Source organism: Blennius ocellaris, assembly GCF_963422515.1.
Source record: "Blennius ocellaris genome assembly, chromosome: 19".
Taxonomy (NCBI): domain Eukaryota; kingdom Metazoa; phylum Chordata; class Actinopteri; order Blenniiformes; family Blenniidae; genus Blennius; species Blennius ocellaris.
In genome coordinates this window covers 17,938,255-17,956,633 of record NC_137668.1, presented here as the reverse complement: position 1 = coordinate 17,956,633, position 18,379 = coordinate 17,938,255, and the positions used below count along the sequence as shown (strand labels likewise).

The 18,379-nt window shown below is 41.9% G+C and overlaps 1 protein-coding gene across 2 annotated transcripts in view; it reads left to right on the top strand.

Annotated features, from left to right (window-relative positions):
• fam49bb (family with sequence similarity 49 member Bb) overlaps nucleotides 1-10,031 on the top strand; it is a 31,467-nt gene extending 21,436 nt beyond the window's left edge. For both annotated transcript variants that reach the window (XM_080515429.1, XM_080515430.1), the window contains exons 6-12: nucleotides 1,946-2,085; nucleotides 3,449-3,526; nucleotides 6,977-7,093; nucleotides 7,183-7,262; nucleotides 7,340-7,466; nucleotides 7,547-7,617; nucleotides 9,268-10,031. In XM_080515429.1, coding sequence (XP_080371555.1) covers nucleotides 1,946-2,085; nucleotides 3,449-3,526; nucleotides 6,977-7,093; nucleotides 7,183-7,262; nucleotides 7,340-7,466; nucleotides 7,547-7,617; nucleotides 9,268-9,331 — 677 coding nt within the window. In that variant the 3' untranslated portion in view covers nucleotides 9,332-10,031. The remainder of the gene's footprint in view (nucleotides 1-1,945; nucleotides 2,086-3,448; nucleotides 3,527-6,976; nucleotides 7,094-7,182; nucleotides 7,263-7,339; nucleotides 7,467-7,546; nucleotides 7,618-9,267) is intronic.
• Nucleotides 10,032-18,379: the final 8,348 nt, after the last annotated feature.

The following is an 18,379-nucleotide window of genomic DNA, read 5'->3' as shown; positions in this document are numbered from 1 at the left end:
TTTTAGGTTATGTTGACATGTGCGTCGTCGTTTGCAATCAACAAGAACCGTAAACTACGATTGGAACCAATCTATTTAAAGTGCTCATTTTTGCGCCGCACATCTTATTGCATCAGATGTGCAGCCTGTCTGGGTTATATCACTGTCGAAGTCTCTCCTCAGCGTCTAGACTCCATTCGAAGCACAGTCTGTGCGTCTATAAATAAAAACTCCCTCTGGGCTTCAGAGGTTTTTCAGTTTTTTTCCCCCCCTTTTTTTTTTATTTTTTTGAAAAGCTAATGTTTGAACCTGACATGTTTGTTTATTAATATTATTTTGCTTGGAAGTTGTTCGCCACATTTCACTTAATCTTTCTCCTCACTTCACTGCCGGTGCTCCTCATGCATGCTTAATTATCAGTCTATGGGTATGCTATGTCGAGGCATGGCACAGGCTTTGTATTTACTTACTGTCAAAACAATGAGTGTAATCCTGCTTGAATGAAATCCTGTTCCCCTGCCCCCTATACCACCCCACCCTTATTTCATGCCAATGAGATAATTAGTCCCATGTCTCATCTGCATCTGAGCAGGAAAGCCTCTTGAGGCCTTCTTCAAATAGACCCCCCCTTCCCTGCTGATCGCCCACCATATAGCCCCCCCACCCCCCCTGAGACTGGCACTGGGCCCTGGGCAGTTTGGGCACCACCGCTGCCCCATTATCTGTCTCCGTCCTAATCAGGATGTCTCAGCTGGCTGACACTCTGCACTGTTCACATATCTAGCGGTGGCTGTGATCCACTTTTTCGAGCTATTCCTTGATCTCACGTGGAGAACACACAGAAGGAGGATTCACTGCAATTTCCATCATTCATTTTCTGAATATTCTTGTTTTTTGTGTGTTTTTTTTTTAGGTTTTCTGTGTACTAAGCTCCCCAATTTAAGGGTTTATGGCTGGTTTTTTTTGCCCTATTAATACAATACATCCTTCAAAGCAATATTTCATCAATTTGGTGTTCTTTGCACCACCGTGGATTTTAGAAACCTGGGTCGCTTTCTACTAAAACAAAGGTGACAATCCCCATACACAAAAATCCTCTATATCATTTAGATATGCCATTAGTTCCTCCAGATTTGAATAAATAAACCGAAACCGTTTCACCAGGAGCATTTTATGAGGGGAAAATGTACATAGTAGTATGGAAGTAGTGGTCAGACTGCAGCCAGTTTCTGTAACAATATATATGATCACAAGTTTATCACCACCCTTACCCATCTTTCATCTGAGGTGACAAAATCAGGCCTTTAGTTACTGTTGACATTTATAGGTCTTTTTTTTTTTTAACCTTATTTCATGCTACAGTTTTTTGTTTTCACAGAGCCTATTAATGCTTCCAATGTGCATGTGTTGCTGTCAACACTGTAAAACAAATATTCTTGTGATGCAGAGGAACAGAAAGTGTTTATAGCTTAACATGTTGGGATTGCTGCCTAAAGAGTCCAAAATCTAATCGAGAAAGTGGTTGCCTTGAAATGACAACTGGGGATCTAGATTTAGTTTATCGACAAAAATTAAAATGGAAGTAAATATTGGCTGGATTCAATAGTTTTTTTTTTTCTGTTTTAAGATTTTTAATAGGATAGCCATCATTGTGTCCAGCTGCCTGCAGCACTTCTCCTTTCTGACCTTTTTGTCTTTGCTTGCTCTTCTTCCTTTGCTGTTAACTTTCTGCTTCAATGTGACACTATTGAGCTGCATTAAATGATCACCTGGAAGACCACACGCATCAGCTGAAGTGTCTGTTCAAGGCTTTTGCCATGATCTCTATTGAATGAATCAAAGCTCAGTTGAGATGTATTTATCAACCAGAAAGGCAGTTCTTTTTTCTTTTTTTCCCCCCTCCACCTCACTGTCCTCTGCCCTGACATTGCTGCACCTTCTTCACAGACATCTCTTTTCCTTGCAGAAGCAGCATTGCACAGCCTCCTGGGAGCTCTGACCAGCGAGACTTACAGCGATCCGACTCAACACCTGGAGCGGGAGCAGGCGCTGGCGAAACAGTTCGCAGAAATCCTTCACTTCACGCTGCGTTTTGACGAGCTCAAAGTACGAATTCTACATTTTTCTCAATGTCAACAGTGGCCCAATAAGCCGCTGATGTCCCCTGAATTGATTTATAACAGAGTGCATGATGAGCATTTAATTGGAGTCCTGATGCTTCTTTGCCGTTCGGAACACCATGGATGTCGGTGGACCCGCTAATGAGGGTTATTGTGAAGAAAGAGTTGTTTTCATCCAGAATTACAGGCAAAAAAAAAAAAAAAGCTGCCCTGGCCACAAACTATTGGTGTGTAACCCAGAAATCACCTTAAATCGAGCGTAGGTGCTGGTCAGATGTAAAAGAACACAGTGGTGTGACTGCTCATCTGGTGAGACGGTGGATGAACTGGTTCACCTTACACCCTCAGCTCTTTAAACCCCCCCCCAAAAAAAATACAAAAAAACAACCTCCCTGATACCCCCGAGGCAGTTTACTGCCGAGTCCCAATTAGTGACCACTACCCAGGCTGGTGAGATAAAAACACGAAGGTAGGGGGTGTAAGGTGGCATGCCAGGCCCATTCATCAATCTTTCACGCCAATGCTCGGGCTTCTGACCTACTTAAAGTGTCTGAACGTCGAAGCCGCCCGTCTCTCCTGGTGGACACAGACCGAGTACCAGTCTATTGTAGCAGGATTAACATGCTGCCAGCGCAGCTTCGACTGTGACAGGCTCTTTACAAGAATGAGGATAATTAGCCACATGATGAGCTCTCGCTGCCGCTGACGTTTGAAAGAAGCTCTGCGATTGGCCCGGGCTTCCTTTTCTCGAGGAGGTCAGTTTGGCTCTACGTCGAAAACAGATGATTCATATATATATATATATTTTTTTTTAGGGGTGGGGGGGGGGTAAGAGAAGTTGTCCGACTCCCATGGCTTTCATCTGAGGTCTTTGAGTGTAAATAATGTTGAAGCGTAAGCCTGCAGTTGTCCTGCCTCCTCCTCAGTCTCGCCTCTTCCTAATGAGACCCCTTTTGTGGCTTTTTGTCAGCTGTGTAATTGTTAACCCTCCTGTCAGAAAGTGTGTCGATACTCGGCTCAACTCCCCGCAGGAAAAAAAAAATAGCTCCTGACAAGAAGAGCTGAGACGTGGATGTAAAAAGGGGAGCGAGTGTCAGACGACTCAAATCCCGTTTAGCAAATAAAATTGTAATTGTACCATTGCTCTTTCCATGTCGTCGTCCCCCCCCCCCCCCCCCCCCCCCCCAAAGCTACGTTTCTGCCTTGTTGGCTAAAGCTTTCTGTCACGACGGTGGCGTGTTTGATCCAGAACTGAATGCCTTGCTGTAGGCTATGCCACCTACAGACACATCTTCTCTCTCTATCACCGTAAATAAGATGCCCTTTTTAATACATGAAATATTTCACAGATGACAAATCCTGCCATTCAGAATGACTTCAGCTACTACAGAAGAACCCTGAGTCGGATGCGGATCAACAATGTACCAGTGAGTACATCATGTCCCTCTGCCCTCTTCCATTAGTCAAAAGTGGCCACATTTCCTTACTTCTTCTTCATCTCACTGCTCCCCGAAGAATTTTTAGCATCCCTGAGCTTATTGTTTTGGTTTCACAGTCCCACTGCTTCTTCACGTTTCTTTGTTTTCTTGTCTTTTCAGCCAGATGATTATTTCAGCTGCAATAGCAGGCTGTCTCTTGCTTTAAAAAAAAAAAAAAAAAAAAAAGCCTTAAAACGCAATGCGAATTACCTTCAGTCATCATTTAACACACAGTTAGAGACCAGCTGGTGAACACAGTAGAGCAGTTTATAGCTTCAAAAAAATTGGATGCATCCTTTTAAGAACTGAAATTGGCCCCGAGGCTCATCAGGTGGTCTGAACCGCGGCTCCTCTTGACTGATGTGTGTTTTTCTCACCGCGTCTTCTAATGTGTGTCTCAACTGTTCGGCAACAAGTTCACCAAGTTAAAACTGTGGTTTAGAGTTTACAATTAAATGGACTGATGCGCAGTGTGTGGTCTGCGGGAAGTGGACACTCGGGCATTACACCCATGTTTGTAAGAGTGTTTGATTACCTGCAAACAATTGAAAATTTTTTTTTTTGGTTGATGTGCGAGGACTCGAACGATATAAAAGCTGGTGCACATCAGTAATGAGACCCCTTGAAGAGATTTTAGTCTACCTCCAAATGAAGTCTGGTGTGGTTTGTTTGAAGTGAATATTGCTCGTAACTGGACGGAACTCAGGATGTGAAAGCAAAGTCTCATTGATGCTGATTTTTTTTTTTTTTTGTTGATGTGAGAGACAAATAAACCGTCACCCTTTGTTCCTTACAATTCCTTAAATCATTGTTGGGCTCTCAGCTGTGAAGGATACCGCCACAATATTATTTACCAGTGGGTTTTGCCCAGTAAACGTGGAGGTTTCCTCCCACTGTCCAAAACATGATCGTGATATGAATGAAGCAATGTTTGACTATTTTCACAAGAGACACAAAATTGCACAATGAATACTATAAAGGGAATAAAGATTGAATTATCATTCATGTCGTCGTTTACCAAAACACTGACTGGAAGTAGGGCCGTGTTTTAGGCCACCTTCACACTTGTGTTTTCACACTGATATTATCACGCTGGTTTACTTTGCACTCATATTTTTAACATGAGAACAATGACTAGAAACTGGACACTAGCTGGAGCTTCTGCGAAGAACATGCTACAAAATCAACACCAATTCGAATGCATGATTAATTCTCAGCCGGTAAAGCAGTCCAATGGTTCATAGATTAAAAAAAAAAAGTCAAAATGCACGGCAGGAAATCCTCCATTCTGGACCTCTGTTAAGGTCTGCTGCAAAGATGGCAAGCTCATGAAGTCTGCCACACCCTGTGTTTGGTCTTTTTACAGCTCTTTGAATCACGGTGCATTCACAATTCAGTAAAATAGCACCAGGGTTCACGTGGAAGCAGAAAGGGAACTGCACTTCCAACTTGGACCGACTGAGATGGACCTGCAGTAAATGTCTTCTTTAAAAGGATTAAGATAAAATCTTCAGTATTGCATTGTAACGTGTTCGCATTCTCCTTGTTTAGTTTGAGATTGCAGAAAACTTTCTTTATCACAGAATCTGTCCCTCGGTTGTCTGACATTTCACATGGTTTCCTTTTACAGCTCTCAGGCCCAAATTAAAGAGCAACTGAATGTAATGGGGTTTTTTGTTTTTTTTGTTTCTGAGTGTGAACAAAATCAAAGCATAGGTGTGGACCGTAAAGGAAAGATTTACTTTAGCAAAGGAAGCGACTCATTTAACCATATTAAAGCGTTATCGGATATTTCCCATATTGATTTCATGATCTTAAACCCAGCGACCCCCTCCGCTGGTCTACATCTCCGTACCGGCCTTTTCACGGGCGCCAGAGAGACGTCCTGTGCATGAAATGGTTGGATTTCAGGGTTCCTGTGCGAGAGCAGAATAATCTGACGCTTTCCCTCAGTTTTGACCCATCTGACAGAAGGTTTTATTCTCCAAACAAGAATAGGCCATTAGGCAAATGGGCGCAGACAAGTTGTCTTTAGGACCTGTCAGCGCTTGAGCGTCGCTCAGACCGCCGTCCCTCCTCGCTGCGCCGTCGCGCAGTTTAGTCACCACTCAGCCGGCTGAATCATTCAGACATCCCAGATGAAACGCGTCTGTCCCGCTTAAAACCGTCTTTTGAGCGCGCATGTCATCATTTGTTAAAACGTGTAGAGGTTTGAAAGTTTGGGGCGATTAGTCATTTTCCATCAGAGTCCCCACAAAGGCAGGAAAAGTTCTCGGTAATTCAGATATGCGGACATATTTAGAACGGGCTGTTCAAGAGACGCCTTCTGTGTTATCCGCCAGGTGTTTCCAGAGGCTCGTTCCATCCCGACTTGTAAAGCAGCGGCTCTTGTTTGTCAAACTGCAGAATCTGGAGGACTGAGAAGACTCAGTGATAGCAGTTCATTATCTCCCTGTCTTTATTTCATGAAATGTGTATAAGTGGTCTATTAAAGCTGGTTGATGACAAACAAGATGTGATATTTTCAGTTAACAAACGTTGTGTTTTTTGTCGGCTTTTTGTCAGATTTTTTAATATAATATTGTAGCATCATTGTGTGTTAATCCACTTGTGATGTGAATCCCTGAATGCGTTCTCTACAGTGTTTACATATTGCTTAACTGATTAAATGTTAAGAGTCAAAAATCACCCATTTTCCTTGACGCTTTACAAACCTCGATTTGGGGTCCATCAGAGAGCAAACATGCATTTGAGGCTTCTTCTTCCTCTTTTTTTTAAAACTGTGGTACCTGTAGAAAACCCCCATTTGCACAAAGGGAGAACTTGCAAACTCCACACAGAAAGACTCCAACTGAGCCTCGGAACGTTCCAGATTCCTGACCACCGTACCTCAGTGTGGTCCAAATTCACTGTGATCACACACATTCCTAATGTGATGTCTGCAGATTGCTTGGAGGGCAGTTCCTCATTTTTAATGCAAACGTGGACTCGTGTTGAACTCCTCACATTTTTGGTTTAAGAACTTTGACACGCATACATGAAAACGGCGTGTCTCGCCAAGTGTAAAAACCTGAAAGTCGTCGTATTTGTCCTAAAAGCTTTGTTTCTGTGGTTTTCATGATGCAAGATCAACTTCATTCAGAAGTTCATCCAGACAGACATTAATGTGAACGGCTGGTTGCTGAAGCTCTTTTCATTTCTTTTCTTTAAGACCTTCTCTGGTGACACATCTTTTCTATCTTTCCGAGATTATTAAAAGTTGACACAGGGATTGTTTGGGTCCAACACAATAAAGATGGTCAACAGCTTAAGACGTGCGAGATGAAGAAGTAAACCAGATACATGAAAGGAAGCTACTCTCTGATCTTTCTTTGTCCATTTTTTCTTTTCCTTTTGTAGGCAGAGGGTGAGAATGAAGTCAACAATGAACTGGCCAATCGGATATCTCTGTTCTACGCCGACGCCACGCCCATGCTGAAGACCTTAAGCGACGGCACGACAAAGTTTGTATCAGAGGTGAGGCGCTCTCTTTGTAAAGGTGGGGGGGACTTTTTTTTGGGGGGGGGTTTGATGGATGTCCTGCTTCACCCCTTCTCTCGTTACAGAACAAAAACTTGCCCATCGAGAACACGACGGACTGTCTTAGCACGATGGCGAGCGTGTGTAAAGTCATGCTAGAAACGCCGTAAGTGTCCAGCGGCACCTGTTTCCAAGTCTCCCTCTTGAATTTTGCGTTTGACGCGTCGTTCGTGTCTCCGCCAGGGAGTATCGCAGCCGCTTCGCCAGCGAGGACACGGTGTCTTTCTGCCTCCGGGTGATGGTCGGCGTCATCATCTTGTACGACTACGTCCATCCCGTCGGAGCATTCGCCAAGTCGTCCAAAATCGATGTGAGTGCGGCCGCGTTCACACTGTGTTGCGCTCGCCGGCGGCTCCCTCCGAGGCTAAACGTGCCGCTTCTTGTCCGCAGATGAAAGGCTGCATCAAAGTCCTCAAAGATCAGCCTCCGAACAGCGTGGAAGGCCTCCTCAACGCTCTCAGGTCAGCTCAAATTGTGTTTTTTTTCCCGCCGCAGCCCAGCATGTAATGTGATTGTAGCTGCAGCCTGCCAGCGAGCGCGCGCCTCAGACGCGGAGGAGGAGGCTTTCTCGCGCCGCGTGCCGAATGATGTCGGAGCCTGTCTTTGCGAGCGGCACACAGACCTCTCGGATTATTTCACACGCCTCGAGCGCGGTGACTCACACTCTGCTCCTTCCACCGGGGGACCCGGTCAGCTGTGAGCCTGACGCCGGCCGGGTGTCGGAGCCTCTCCAGACGGGGCCGATTACATCTGACACCTCGTTCCCTCGCAGCCCTCCCGAATTTCACCCGCCCCGCCTCGCCGCTGTCCGGTCTGACGGGGGCCGACCTCACATCTGTATCTCTGTGCCTGAAGCGGGCCGCCGCTGCCCGACCTCATGAGGTCATTTCCATGCAAAAAAAAAAATCTGACGGATTTACTTTTGCAGACAATTTCTCTGATCCGACAGAGGATGACAGAATAAGTTAGCGGCAGGCAGCAGTGGAAACTATCCAAGTACTCTGACTCAAGGATTTGTATTTTTTTTTTCATTTTATTTTCCAGAGTGCTGCATGATCTAAGAGGATAATACTGGATTCTGAGTAAAGTACTCGACCACGCTATTTAATGAACGTTTACTGTCAACTTTCCATTCAGCAGTTTAGAAGTTTGCGTTAAAACTTTTTACACAGGCAAAGAGAAGTATTTTAAAGTGGCCCTCGCTGATGTTTCGGTCACATTGCCAACAATTGTAGCTTTAAAATTTTTTATTGGGATCAGGGAGGTTTTTTTTTTTATTACCGGCGCTGACTTTATGATTACTTCTAAAATGGGACAAAACATGAGTCGGAAGAGTAGCAGGAATTCTTCTGAACCAACAAAGACTCGACAAACAGATGGTGGTTTTGACACCTGGTGGGTTTAGAGGTTTGTGTTCTGGACCTCTTTCAGAATTCAGTAGCACAACAAACCGGCCTGGTGACAAGCAGAAGTCGTGTGTTTACACTTTTAAATTTTCACAAAAAGTAACTGTAATTATAAACCGATCACTCCAGAGCTCCATAGAATCAAACTTCCATGCGTTAACACATCAATACAATTTGAAATATTCACTTATTCTAATGTTTGCTGTGTTTTTTATTTTTCCCTGTTTTTGGCTTTAACTGTCCCAAGTACTGCTGTTCTTCACCTCTTTCAGTCGGGATTGCAGCGTTTTAGTAGCAGACGAAGCATGACCTTGTGACTCGAGCTGCGAGATCAGATGTTTGTGTGAAAGCTGACAAGCTTTTGCCAAAACATCAATTGGAGCAGAAACATTGCTGCGTTTTAGAATCGTAAATGAAGGACATGATTTTGGGGTGTTTTGCTGCAATTTGCACCTGGAAGTATTTTTGGAAATGGCACAGCGTTTCAATCGCACTGATGTTCGAGATTTTGTGGGGGGAAAAAAAGATGTTTAAATTAATGTGCTTGGATCTGTTCTGAAGCAGAGGAAAGCCATTCATAGATCGATGTTGCATCACCAGTGCAGTCCACTTCAGATCAAACTGGACTGTCGCTGGTTTAACCCATCGGGCGTGTTTACATGTCAACACATTTCAATGGCTTCTGGACTTTTCTCCCACATGCAGGTACACAACCAAGCATCTGAATGATGACTCAACCAACAAGACTATCAAGAGCATGCTGCAGTAGGACTGAGCTGCTAACCACTGCTGTGGGGAGACGCCACTCTCCAGACTGATGTCGCTGCACAGAAGAGTTTCTTCTTTTTGTTGCTTTTTTTTATGGAAAAGCGCCGCAGCTCCGCCCTCGTTTTTAATGCAAAATGCTACTGCCATTATTGACGTCTTTTTCTGTGCCAAAAGGATGTTGCCGAGATGTAATGTTTTTGATAAAAAAAAGAAAGAAAGCCATGTGACGATGGCAGCTAACGAAAGCATTGTGGATCCCCCGCTGTTTTGTTTTTAAACATGTCATGTTTTTCCCTGTGAGGGGCGTGGAGTGCTTTGACTTGAAAATTTAGGGGAGAGAGAAAGAGAGAGAGAAATATATAGAGAAGTATATATTATTTTTGTTTTGATTCGTTATTTAATTACAACCTCTGCATGATGGAAATGATGTCTTTTCCCTCTATTTAAAAAGAAGCTAATGGTTTAGTTTAATTTTTCTGCTCTATCGTGCATTATTAATGTTCTATTTGAGTGGTACTTGTCGAAATGAGATTTAAGAGTACTGTTTTTATATTTTTTATAGGTTTTAATTTGTGCATATGTCTTTTTTCATAGTTGTGTTGTATTTTTCATTTGAAAACTTTAAACTGTGATATGTGCTGAATCAAATTAAAATTGGGAGTCTGTACTGTTGAGTGGACAGTATGCTGTGGCTGGAGAGATTAAAAGGAGAACTCTTGTTTTCTACGACCAAACTTGTAAAGTTTCTTCTTTTTCATCTCGGTGGCTTACAGGAAGTGGGTGTTGCTTGTAATTAAACAGGGATGCACATATAATTGTGTGAATAGTCTATTTACACACTAGTTTACTGTTAATGTTAAGTAATAGTCACCCCCTCCCAAAAAATGCCCTCTTGTTAACGGGAAGTAGTAAGGTCAAAGGTTAATGCAGAAGGCACACCCATTGGTTGAGTGAAACCACACAGATTTTTTTTTTTTTTAAGTAAAATCAATGTTTTTATTGGTGTGTTTACAAACCAGACAACAAATTAGAATATTCACACATCAGATAATAAAACACTTAAAAAAAATGTGGCTCTAAATTGCCCACAGGTGTGAAAGAGTGGGTTTGATCATTGTTGTTTCTATGCCAACAAACAAAATCCAAATGTCAAACACAGGAAATGTCCAGAATAGTTGAACTGTCAGGAATAAAATGTTTTGTTTTCACATTTTCCACTTCATTTCTCCAGTTTGAGGCTGATCTACAGGCAGAATAGTGGACATGATTTCTTTATATGTCTGACGGGTTCCACTGTAATGAGTTGTCTGTTTTTGTGCCAAAGCTCGTCCTTCACATTTCTCAAACATTAAGGGTGTCAGTGGATTTTTATTTTATTTTGTTTACCTGAGCAACAGTGTAAATCCCAAAACATAGTCATTTAAACAATTACTTTGGTTAATTCAATTCCAGCTTGATGGAAGAAGAGTGAATCACATGTTTTTTCTGCTAATGAAAAATGTGGTTTCCCTCTCACACATTCAGTGAATGTGCTTTTATAATTTGTACTATCCTTTTCCGTGGCTTTTATGAGCACTTAAAGTCTTCTATAGTTAATGGCTCATTAAGAGGTGTAATTACATGATGTCCATGACAACTGCTCAGCTCTGTTTCATCAAAAAAAATAAAGCTTTTCCGGAGCCATTATTTGTTCCCTCTATGTTCATTTCCCCCCCTCCTGTTACATCTATCCCTCAAACACATCTTTTCAGTTAATTTCTTCTGTCTTGGCTTGAGTTTTTTTTTCTTTTTTCTTTTTCTTCTTCACTCTTGTGCTTCGGAGGGAGGTGGAGGGCCACTGCAGCACCATCAGCACAACTTCTCCGGGTCAGCGAGAGGCAGCCGAGTGTTGCTGGGTGTGTCCACTGCAGCATCACTGCACTAACAGGCATGGCAGAAGCATGAGGGGGGGGGGGGACAGAGTGCTTTCATCTTGAGTGGGTTTTAAAAGTCCTTCAAGGAGACGGTTGTAAAAAAAAAAAAAATGACTGGTTGGAGGGGGGGTGAAGCTTCTGTTGCATTTTTGAAAATCAATGGATGCAGCCCAACGTGGTTTTTGAAGCACGCAAAAGCTCACAGAATAGCAGCCTGCTCCGTTGTGAGACTTCTTCTCAGCGGGCAGCGGCGACCTTGTTCTCATCCCCCCCCCCCCTGCCGTCGCTGCAGAAGCTCTCAGTCATCCTGCATCATCGGCAGCTGCAGGCGGAGAGAGACAGCAGCTCAGCGCTCCAGATGGATGAACTCCGTCTGCCGCCGCCGTCTCTAATCTTGACACCAAATTTTCTCCAAGGTGCTGAGATTTATCAGGGCGGCGCCAGGGAAAAGAAGCACAGATTGATCAAGTTGAGAACAAACTGCATCAAGCCTCCAAACTCGACAACCGATCTTATTACAGATAAAAGCTGAGAGCTGCAGCATCGGGGGATCTGTAAAAAGAGAGCAAACACAGCTGATGCTGGATATTAAAACTGAAGGTGGTGCTTCAATCCTCTCCAGTATCAAGCTGTTAAAAAAAAAAACTCTACCTGCCATTCATTTTACTAGCTACTTCAAATGGTATGTGAAAGTTGTGGCGCAAACTCCCATCAACTGAAGTGAAACAAAGGCTTGAATTTCCTTTGTCTTCTTCATTGGTAACAAGGGAGTAGGTTCATATCACGTTGCACTCTGAATCAACCTCTGTCTCCAATCATCTCCTGGGGAAAATGAAGTACACATACTGCATGTAGATGTTTTTGGAACCACAAATACCTGTTTTAATCTGTCCCATGCGAAAAATGATGGACCACATCCACATAAAATATTGTTTTAGGTTGAAAAAAAAAACGGTTTAATTTGATAGACAGCTGTTTGTTCCTCGTTGCCATGGTGACATCAATATCTTACCTACTATATTTCATGCTATTTCACAAAGTGTCGAATAACCCACTAGTTACATCATTACTACCATCAATATTGACTTTGACCACCTGGATAGACACAAACATTTTCACCTACCAGTGCTACTACCATGCATGACGGCCTTTGTCGTCATGGTAACAGCATACACGACATTACATGATTGAGTTTTGGTTTTAAGTTTTGGCTCAATGTGTGCGGTTGTGTTCAGGAAAAGGTACCTTTTTGAGTTCGAATGGTTGTAATCCACTAGTTACCTTGGCAACAGTTAAGAACCATTGCAGGTTCAGCACTACATCTGCTTGGTTAAATTTACCATAGTTAGAAATACTATTTTACTTACCCGTTATTGACGCCGTCAAACTTTTGTAGTTCTTTTCAGGTCTAATGCCAGAAGGACAAAACACCAGACTTCAACCTTCGGGGGGCATTTCAGCACCGATTCCACATCAATGGTTTTCACAAGGCTGCTGTTCGCGATGCTTCCGATGGCCATCTTTTTGACTTTTAGACCTGTTGGACATTTATTCAACATTATTATTTTGATGCGTGATATGTCGTGTGGAAACAAACGCATTATATTTGGAGTTGAACCTCCAGAGTGCAGACATGTATTCATTCATTATTTCCACGTGGTCAGCATGTTGCACTGTGAGAGGACGATGTGAACATCCAGTTTGACAGAGAAAGAATGTCCTGAAGGTTTTTTTTTTGTTTTTTTAGATTAAACTATAAAAAATTAATGAAGCATTTACTGACCTTTTGGGTCTTTATCGAGCAAATATTATATCACACCTGCCACATTTCCTGATGGAGATCTTGACCTTGAATGTTGAAACTGTGGCTCCTTTGTGGGATTTATGGTCGTGAAAGTCTCAGGGTGTGGTCAGTTATCTTCTTCTTAAATGGACTTTTACAGTTTTACTACATTTTGAGCTGATGTCAATAGAAAATAAGGGAAGACTCATACAGTTGTAAAGAATCTTATTTTCCAATTGTGCATGTGCAACAATGAGCATATTAAAAAAAATGATTCTGTGACTCTTCCGCACTGACCCACTTGTGACGTCGACTTTTGTGACGTCTCTTTGAGGATTTGTCTGAATTTTAATCAGATCCCAGTATTTGTTTTTTCACCTTGTGCTTGCTTTTACAGGCTACTTCTATTTTTGTCCTTCACACGCAGTCGAGTGACAAATTAAAGGTAAAATATTTTCAAAACTACACAGGCGGCATGGAGGCAGTTCTTCCCAAAAGATCCTCCTTTGTTTGATATTCTGATCATGACCATGTTTGCACTGCGTCATCTATTTAGTAGTGGTATTTATGGAATAATGCTGCATAGTTTCTGCAGGAGGATAAAGAAAAAAAGGGTCATTGAGGAGAAAGTGTTTTCATTTTATTTTACATTTTGGCTTAAAAAGACTTAATAATGATACTGTAATGTACAACGACTATTGCATTGTACTCAGTTACATGCAGTTGTGTTGTTAATATTTTTAACAAAAAATCTGAATGAGGAATTTTCTTATAGATCTGTAAAATCGACATAAACCTACTAAAGGCTTTAAGGCAAAACCTTCAACTCACAGTTGATCAGCTCTTTTTGCCTATCATGTAATAATATCAAACTTTTTTTTTCTGCACCTTCATCGTCACAGTGAACTGGCACAACTGTCACTTATTTCCAAGTAAAGAGTTTCTTCTTTTATTCCAGTAAGAACCACCCCACCTCCACCCCCCCCTCCTCCAAAAGCAGCCTGAGAACTGAGTTCTGTCCTGAAACCACGAGGCCCTAACACATTGCTCATCTGTCTCTTGGGTGAGACAAGTTCACTTTTCTCAGAAAGACAACGGCCATCCTCTGAGACCACCCCGCCACCCGCGTTCACACACAAACATGCTGTCACAGATGCAGAGACCCCCCCCCCTCACCCCCCCACCTCCCCCTCAATATCCCACTTCCTCCTCTTGCACGTTGCTTTAATCGGGGGGGTGGGGGTGGGTGGGGGTCTCTTAGTTAATCAGTCGTGTCAAAACATCAACGGCTCATTGACGATCACGTTTTCATGCCAGTGACACAGAACCACGAGTGCCGTAATCTTGGTCCGTTGAGCAGATAGGACGATTTGCTTGGGCAAAGCTCTGGCGCTCTGTTGCCACACTTTAGAGAGAGAGAGGGGCAGGGGCCAAGTTCCTCAAAAACACTGTCACGTTTCACACCAACAGGCCCCCGTTATCTTTATTTCTGCACACAGGAAAGAGCAAAGTGGAGGATGAAACTAGAGATCTTTTTTTTTTTTTTTTTTTGAAAACCCATTTTATTGCTGTATTAATTGTTGGAGTGATGAAAACAAAACAAGTTTTAGTGCAAACCCATACATCTGCACATTATGTACAAACAAAAACAGATTTCTAATTACAAGCCTGCAATAAGCACGAGGAGAGTTGTGGTTTTATTGTAAGCACTATGTGTGGATTCTGCATCAAGATTAAAAGAATTAATCAATAATTTAAACAAATCTATAGTCGTTAGTCTATGGTAGTACCATTAATGTTATTAATAGATGGCAAACATTTAAATCCAGTTGCATTTAGGTTGGAATTGATATTCTCATGAATATTGCTTTAAAGTGGAAAAACAAATTGACTATTTATCAGTGCAGAATCATCAATTCAATTAATAATTTCCTGAATTCCTTTAAAGTAAATGCTTTAGATGCTATATATAAAATGTAGACTATAAAATCTTAGATCATCTGGTCATTTTTTTTGAGTTTTGCAGATTCAACAGAATAATTTATGACAAATGTGCACCGACTTGAAAACCAGCAACAACCTAAAAGTTCAGCCAGAGGAAGAAGGCCAGGTTTAAATCCTCTTTTTTTTTCTGAGTGTACAAAACTGTCATGCCCACATTCACTTCCACTCAGTTTTAACCCTCCCTGACTCTTGCAATTTCCTCAGACGGAGGTCCTGAAGGTAGTCGACCGTTTTCTGTCTCTCTGTCGGACCATAAATCACGACCCCGAGTCCTGATGACTGTGCAACTGTGGTCACGATCTCCACGGTGGAGGTTCGTCTGCAGCCATCCTGTCACTGAGTAATATCCGACCGGAGGCGCAGCGTCCACATGAGCGTCGGCTGAAATCTGCTCACCAAGTGGTTGTGTTTCAGTGGTTCCGCTAAAATGTTGAAATACTTCAGTTTTTGAGGGTTTTTTTTGTTTGTGTGTTTTTTTTGTTTTTTAATTCTCGGTAACAGGAAGTTTTAGGTATGACAGTGTGGAAATGTCGGAGACACTCTTACAAAGCAGGAGACAACTGTGAGCGTTTAGCTTAGCTCATCTTGACAGAAATATAGAAGCGGGTAAACTGCACCCATACAGGGTTGTGACATTATTGACCAATTATAATAAATAATTCTCACACTTTAAAGATGAAAATATTACATTGCATTATGAAAAACCCATTTGGGTTCAATTATTGGGTCAATTGCAGGGAAATGTTTGTTCAAATGCAACAAATGTGTAATGCTCACTCATTAAACTTTGGTAAATCTTAATGTGTGGACTTCTACGCATGTCTATCTATGCAGTTGGGAAATGGGAAAGTTCCCATTGGAGAAACTCCCACTTGTGAGTTTACAGTTTTGTATGAAAAAGATAAACAGAGACAAACAGACAAAGGAAACTCAAGAAGTACAATATATTTCCATACAAATATTAAGCGACTTGAAGCTTCCAAATTTTCCAGTAGGAAACTCCGTTTGGTAGTATTCAGATGCATTTTTCCCCACTGGGAAGTAGGAACTCTCTCACTTCCCAGTTTTTCATGAAACCCACCAATTGGTAGGTTACTTGTTACCATGGTGACAAGTGTCTTTGTTTTTTTTTAACTAAAATTAATTGGTTATGTGTGACAAAACCTCAGATTTTCCATTGTTATAGCAACAGTAGTCACATATATGATGTTTATACACAATAAAAGTCCCATAATAGAGAATTAATGGAAACGGCAGACTTTTCACCAGTACTGTGTTTCCAGTGCTGGTTTTAAGCTGAGATTTCCCTTTGTTTTCCAAAAATGATGCCTTATAATGGGTTTATATATTTTTCATAAATAACTTACAATTTAGTTTGACTGCTGATAGCAGCCCAATGATTTATTTGCAATTATGCATACATTGTGTGTAATTCTGACTTTTGTTGTTGCATTAAGTTGATACAATCTTCATATTCAGAATTTTTCTGCAAGTCGCCTCCCAAGATTAGCAGTTTAGTTATGCTCTAAAAATCAAGACTGACTTGATGGCAAGACACAATCGGGTTGTCTCTTGTGTTGTTGTATCAGTGGAAAACTGTTTACTGCTTGCAGTATTATTTATACCAATCAATTCAATAAACACGGTCACTTCAGCTTTGATAAAATCACCCATAATAAATACAAATACCACCGTCTCAGGCCCATAATCTCAGAGTCAAGAAAGAGGGATTATTGATTAAAGAGCTTTGATTATGTCAGATTTTGCTGATAAACACTCTTGTCTTGTGCAGAAGACACCGTGACTTTGGATGCACTGGCTGTTGGAGGGTATTTATTATTGAATTAGGAAGCAGGCGGCGTGTTGCATGTTTTAGGCTGCGAGAGCAGGGAGGGGTGTGTCAGCCGGTGCAGTGAGCCTTTGACTTTCGTCGAGAAGCTCCAGCTGCTGCCAGGCGTTCACATTACTGTAATCAAACCCGACTGGCACTGGTTATCTAGTGTCATCTTACGTTCCTAGAAAGGGGACAGTAAAACATGCTCAGGTTATAAAAAGATTTTTGCAAGTGGGGCAGCATGGATAAATTTACTCTCCCAAGATGTTGTTCAACCTTTTTTGTTCAAGCAAATTTAAATGGCAAAAGTAAAACATTTCTGAATTAACTGCTTTTTCTTCAATGCACTGGACCTTTGAGATTTGGTCAAATAAAAGAAGACATTCGGAAACATCAATGACAAGTGATTGGCATTGTTTTGATTGGCGATCAATAGTCATTAGCTGCAGCTCCCCTTGCTTGATTTTTAGGCTGCGTTTTCTTGCTGATGCATTTTCTTTTTAGCAATGCAGAGCCTCCAGCAGCAGCTCTCTCATTACTGACCTATTACTCTGCAGGGCGTGTCACTGGAGAAGTGAATGGACACGAGCGACCACAGCTGCAGTATTCTCTGCATTATTGGCTTGATGAACAAGAAGAAGCACCATCTTCCTCTTCTTCTTCTTCTTTTTTTAAGATTTTTTATTTTTTTTTGGCATAATTTGTGGCAGCAGATTGCAATTATGGAATTTTGGCAAATCATGTCTCTTATTTCTTTATTATGTGACAGTTTCTCTGATTGATTTACACACAGGCCTTTTAGGGATATTTTCTTGACTGACATTAATTTATCTCAAACTAATTTGTTACTTCACAAAACGTTAACCTTTCCCTAATGTCAACCCAGCTCTCACCATATATCAACTCAACACATACGTATATGAAATTCGAAGTGCTTTTCCTTTTTGGGACCTGATTTTTATCCCCCCACGCATGATGAAGTGGTGAGCGTTGGAGCAGATTTGGGATTTTGGATAACTTGCAATGTGTTCGTCTAAACTCAACCATGACTACTACTTGCCTGTCCCTAATCATAGCCTGACCATAAAATATCTTATCAGAAAAATGTATTGATTTCTTTAATGGAGAAATATTTTTGTCATACAGTGCATATATATATATATATATATATATATATATATATATATAACACACACACAAAAATAGCACAAAATGAGACACATACATATAGATAGACGTGCACGCACAGCTTTCAACACAGGTGCACACACACACACACACACACACACACACACACACACACACACACACACACACACACACACTCACACACACACACACACACACACACACACACACACACACACACACACACACACACACACACACACAGGAGCTCACTTGATGTGGTGGGGAGCCTGCAGGTGGTGCAGTCGCATCAGCTTTGGCTTGCGGTGCTGTCTGCTGGCCTCTCCCTGACTGGGAGCTGGAGAGCTGCTGACTGGAACACATTTC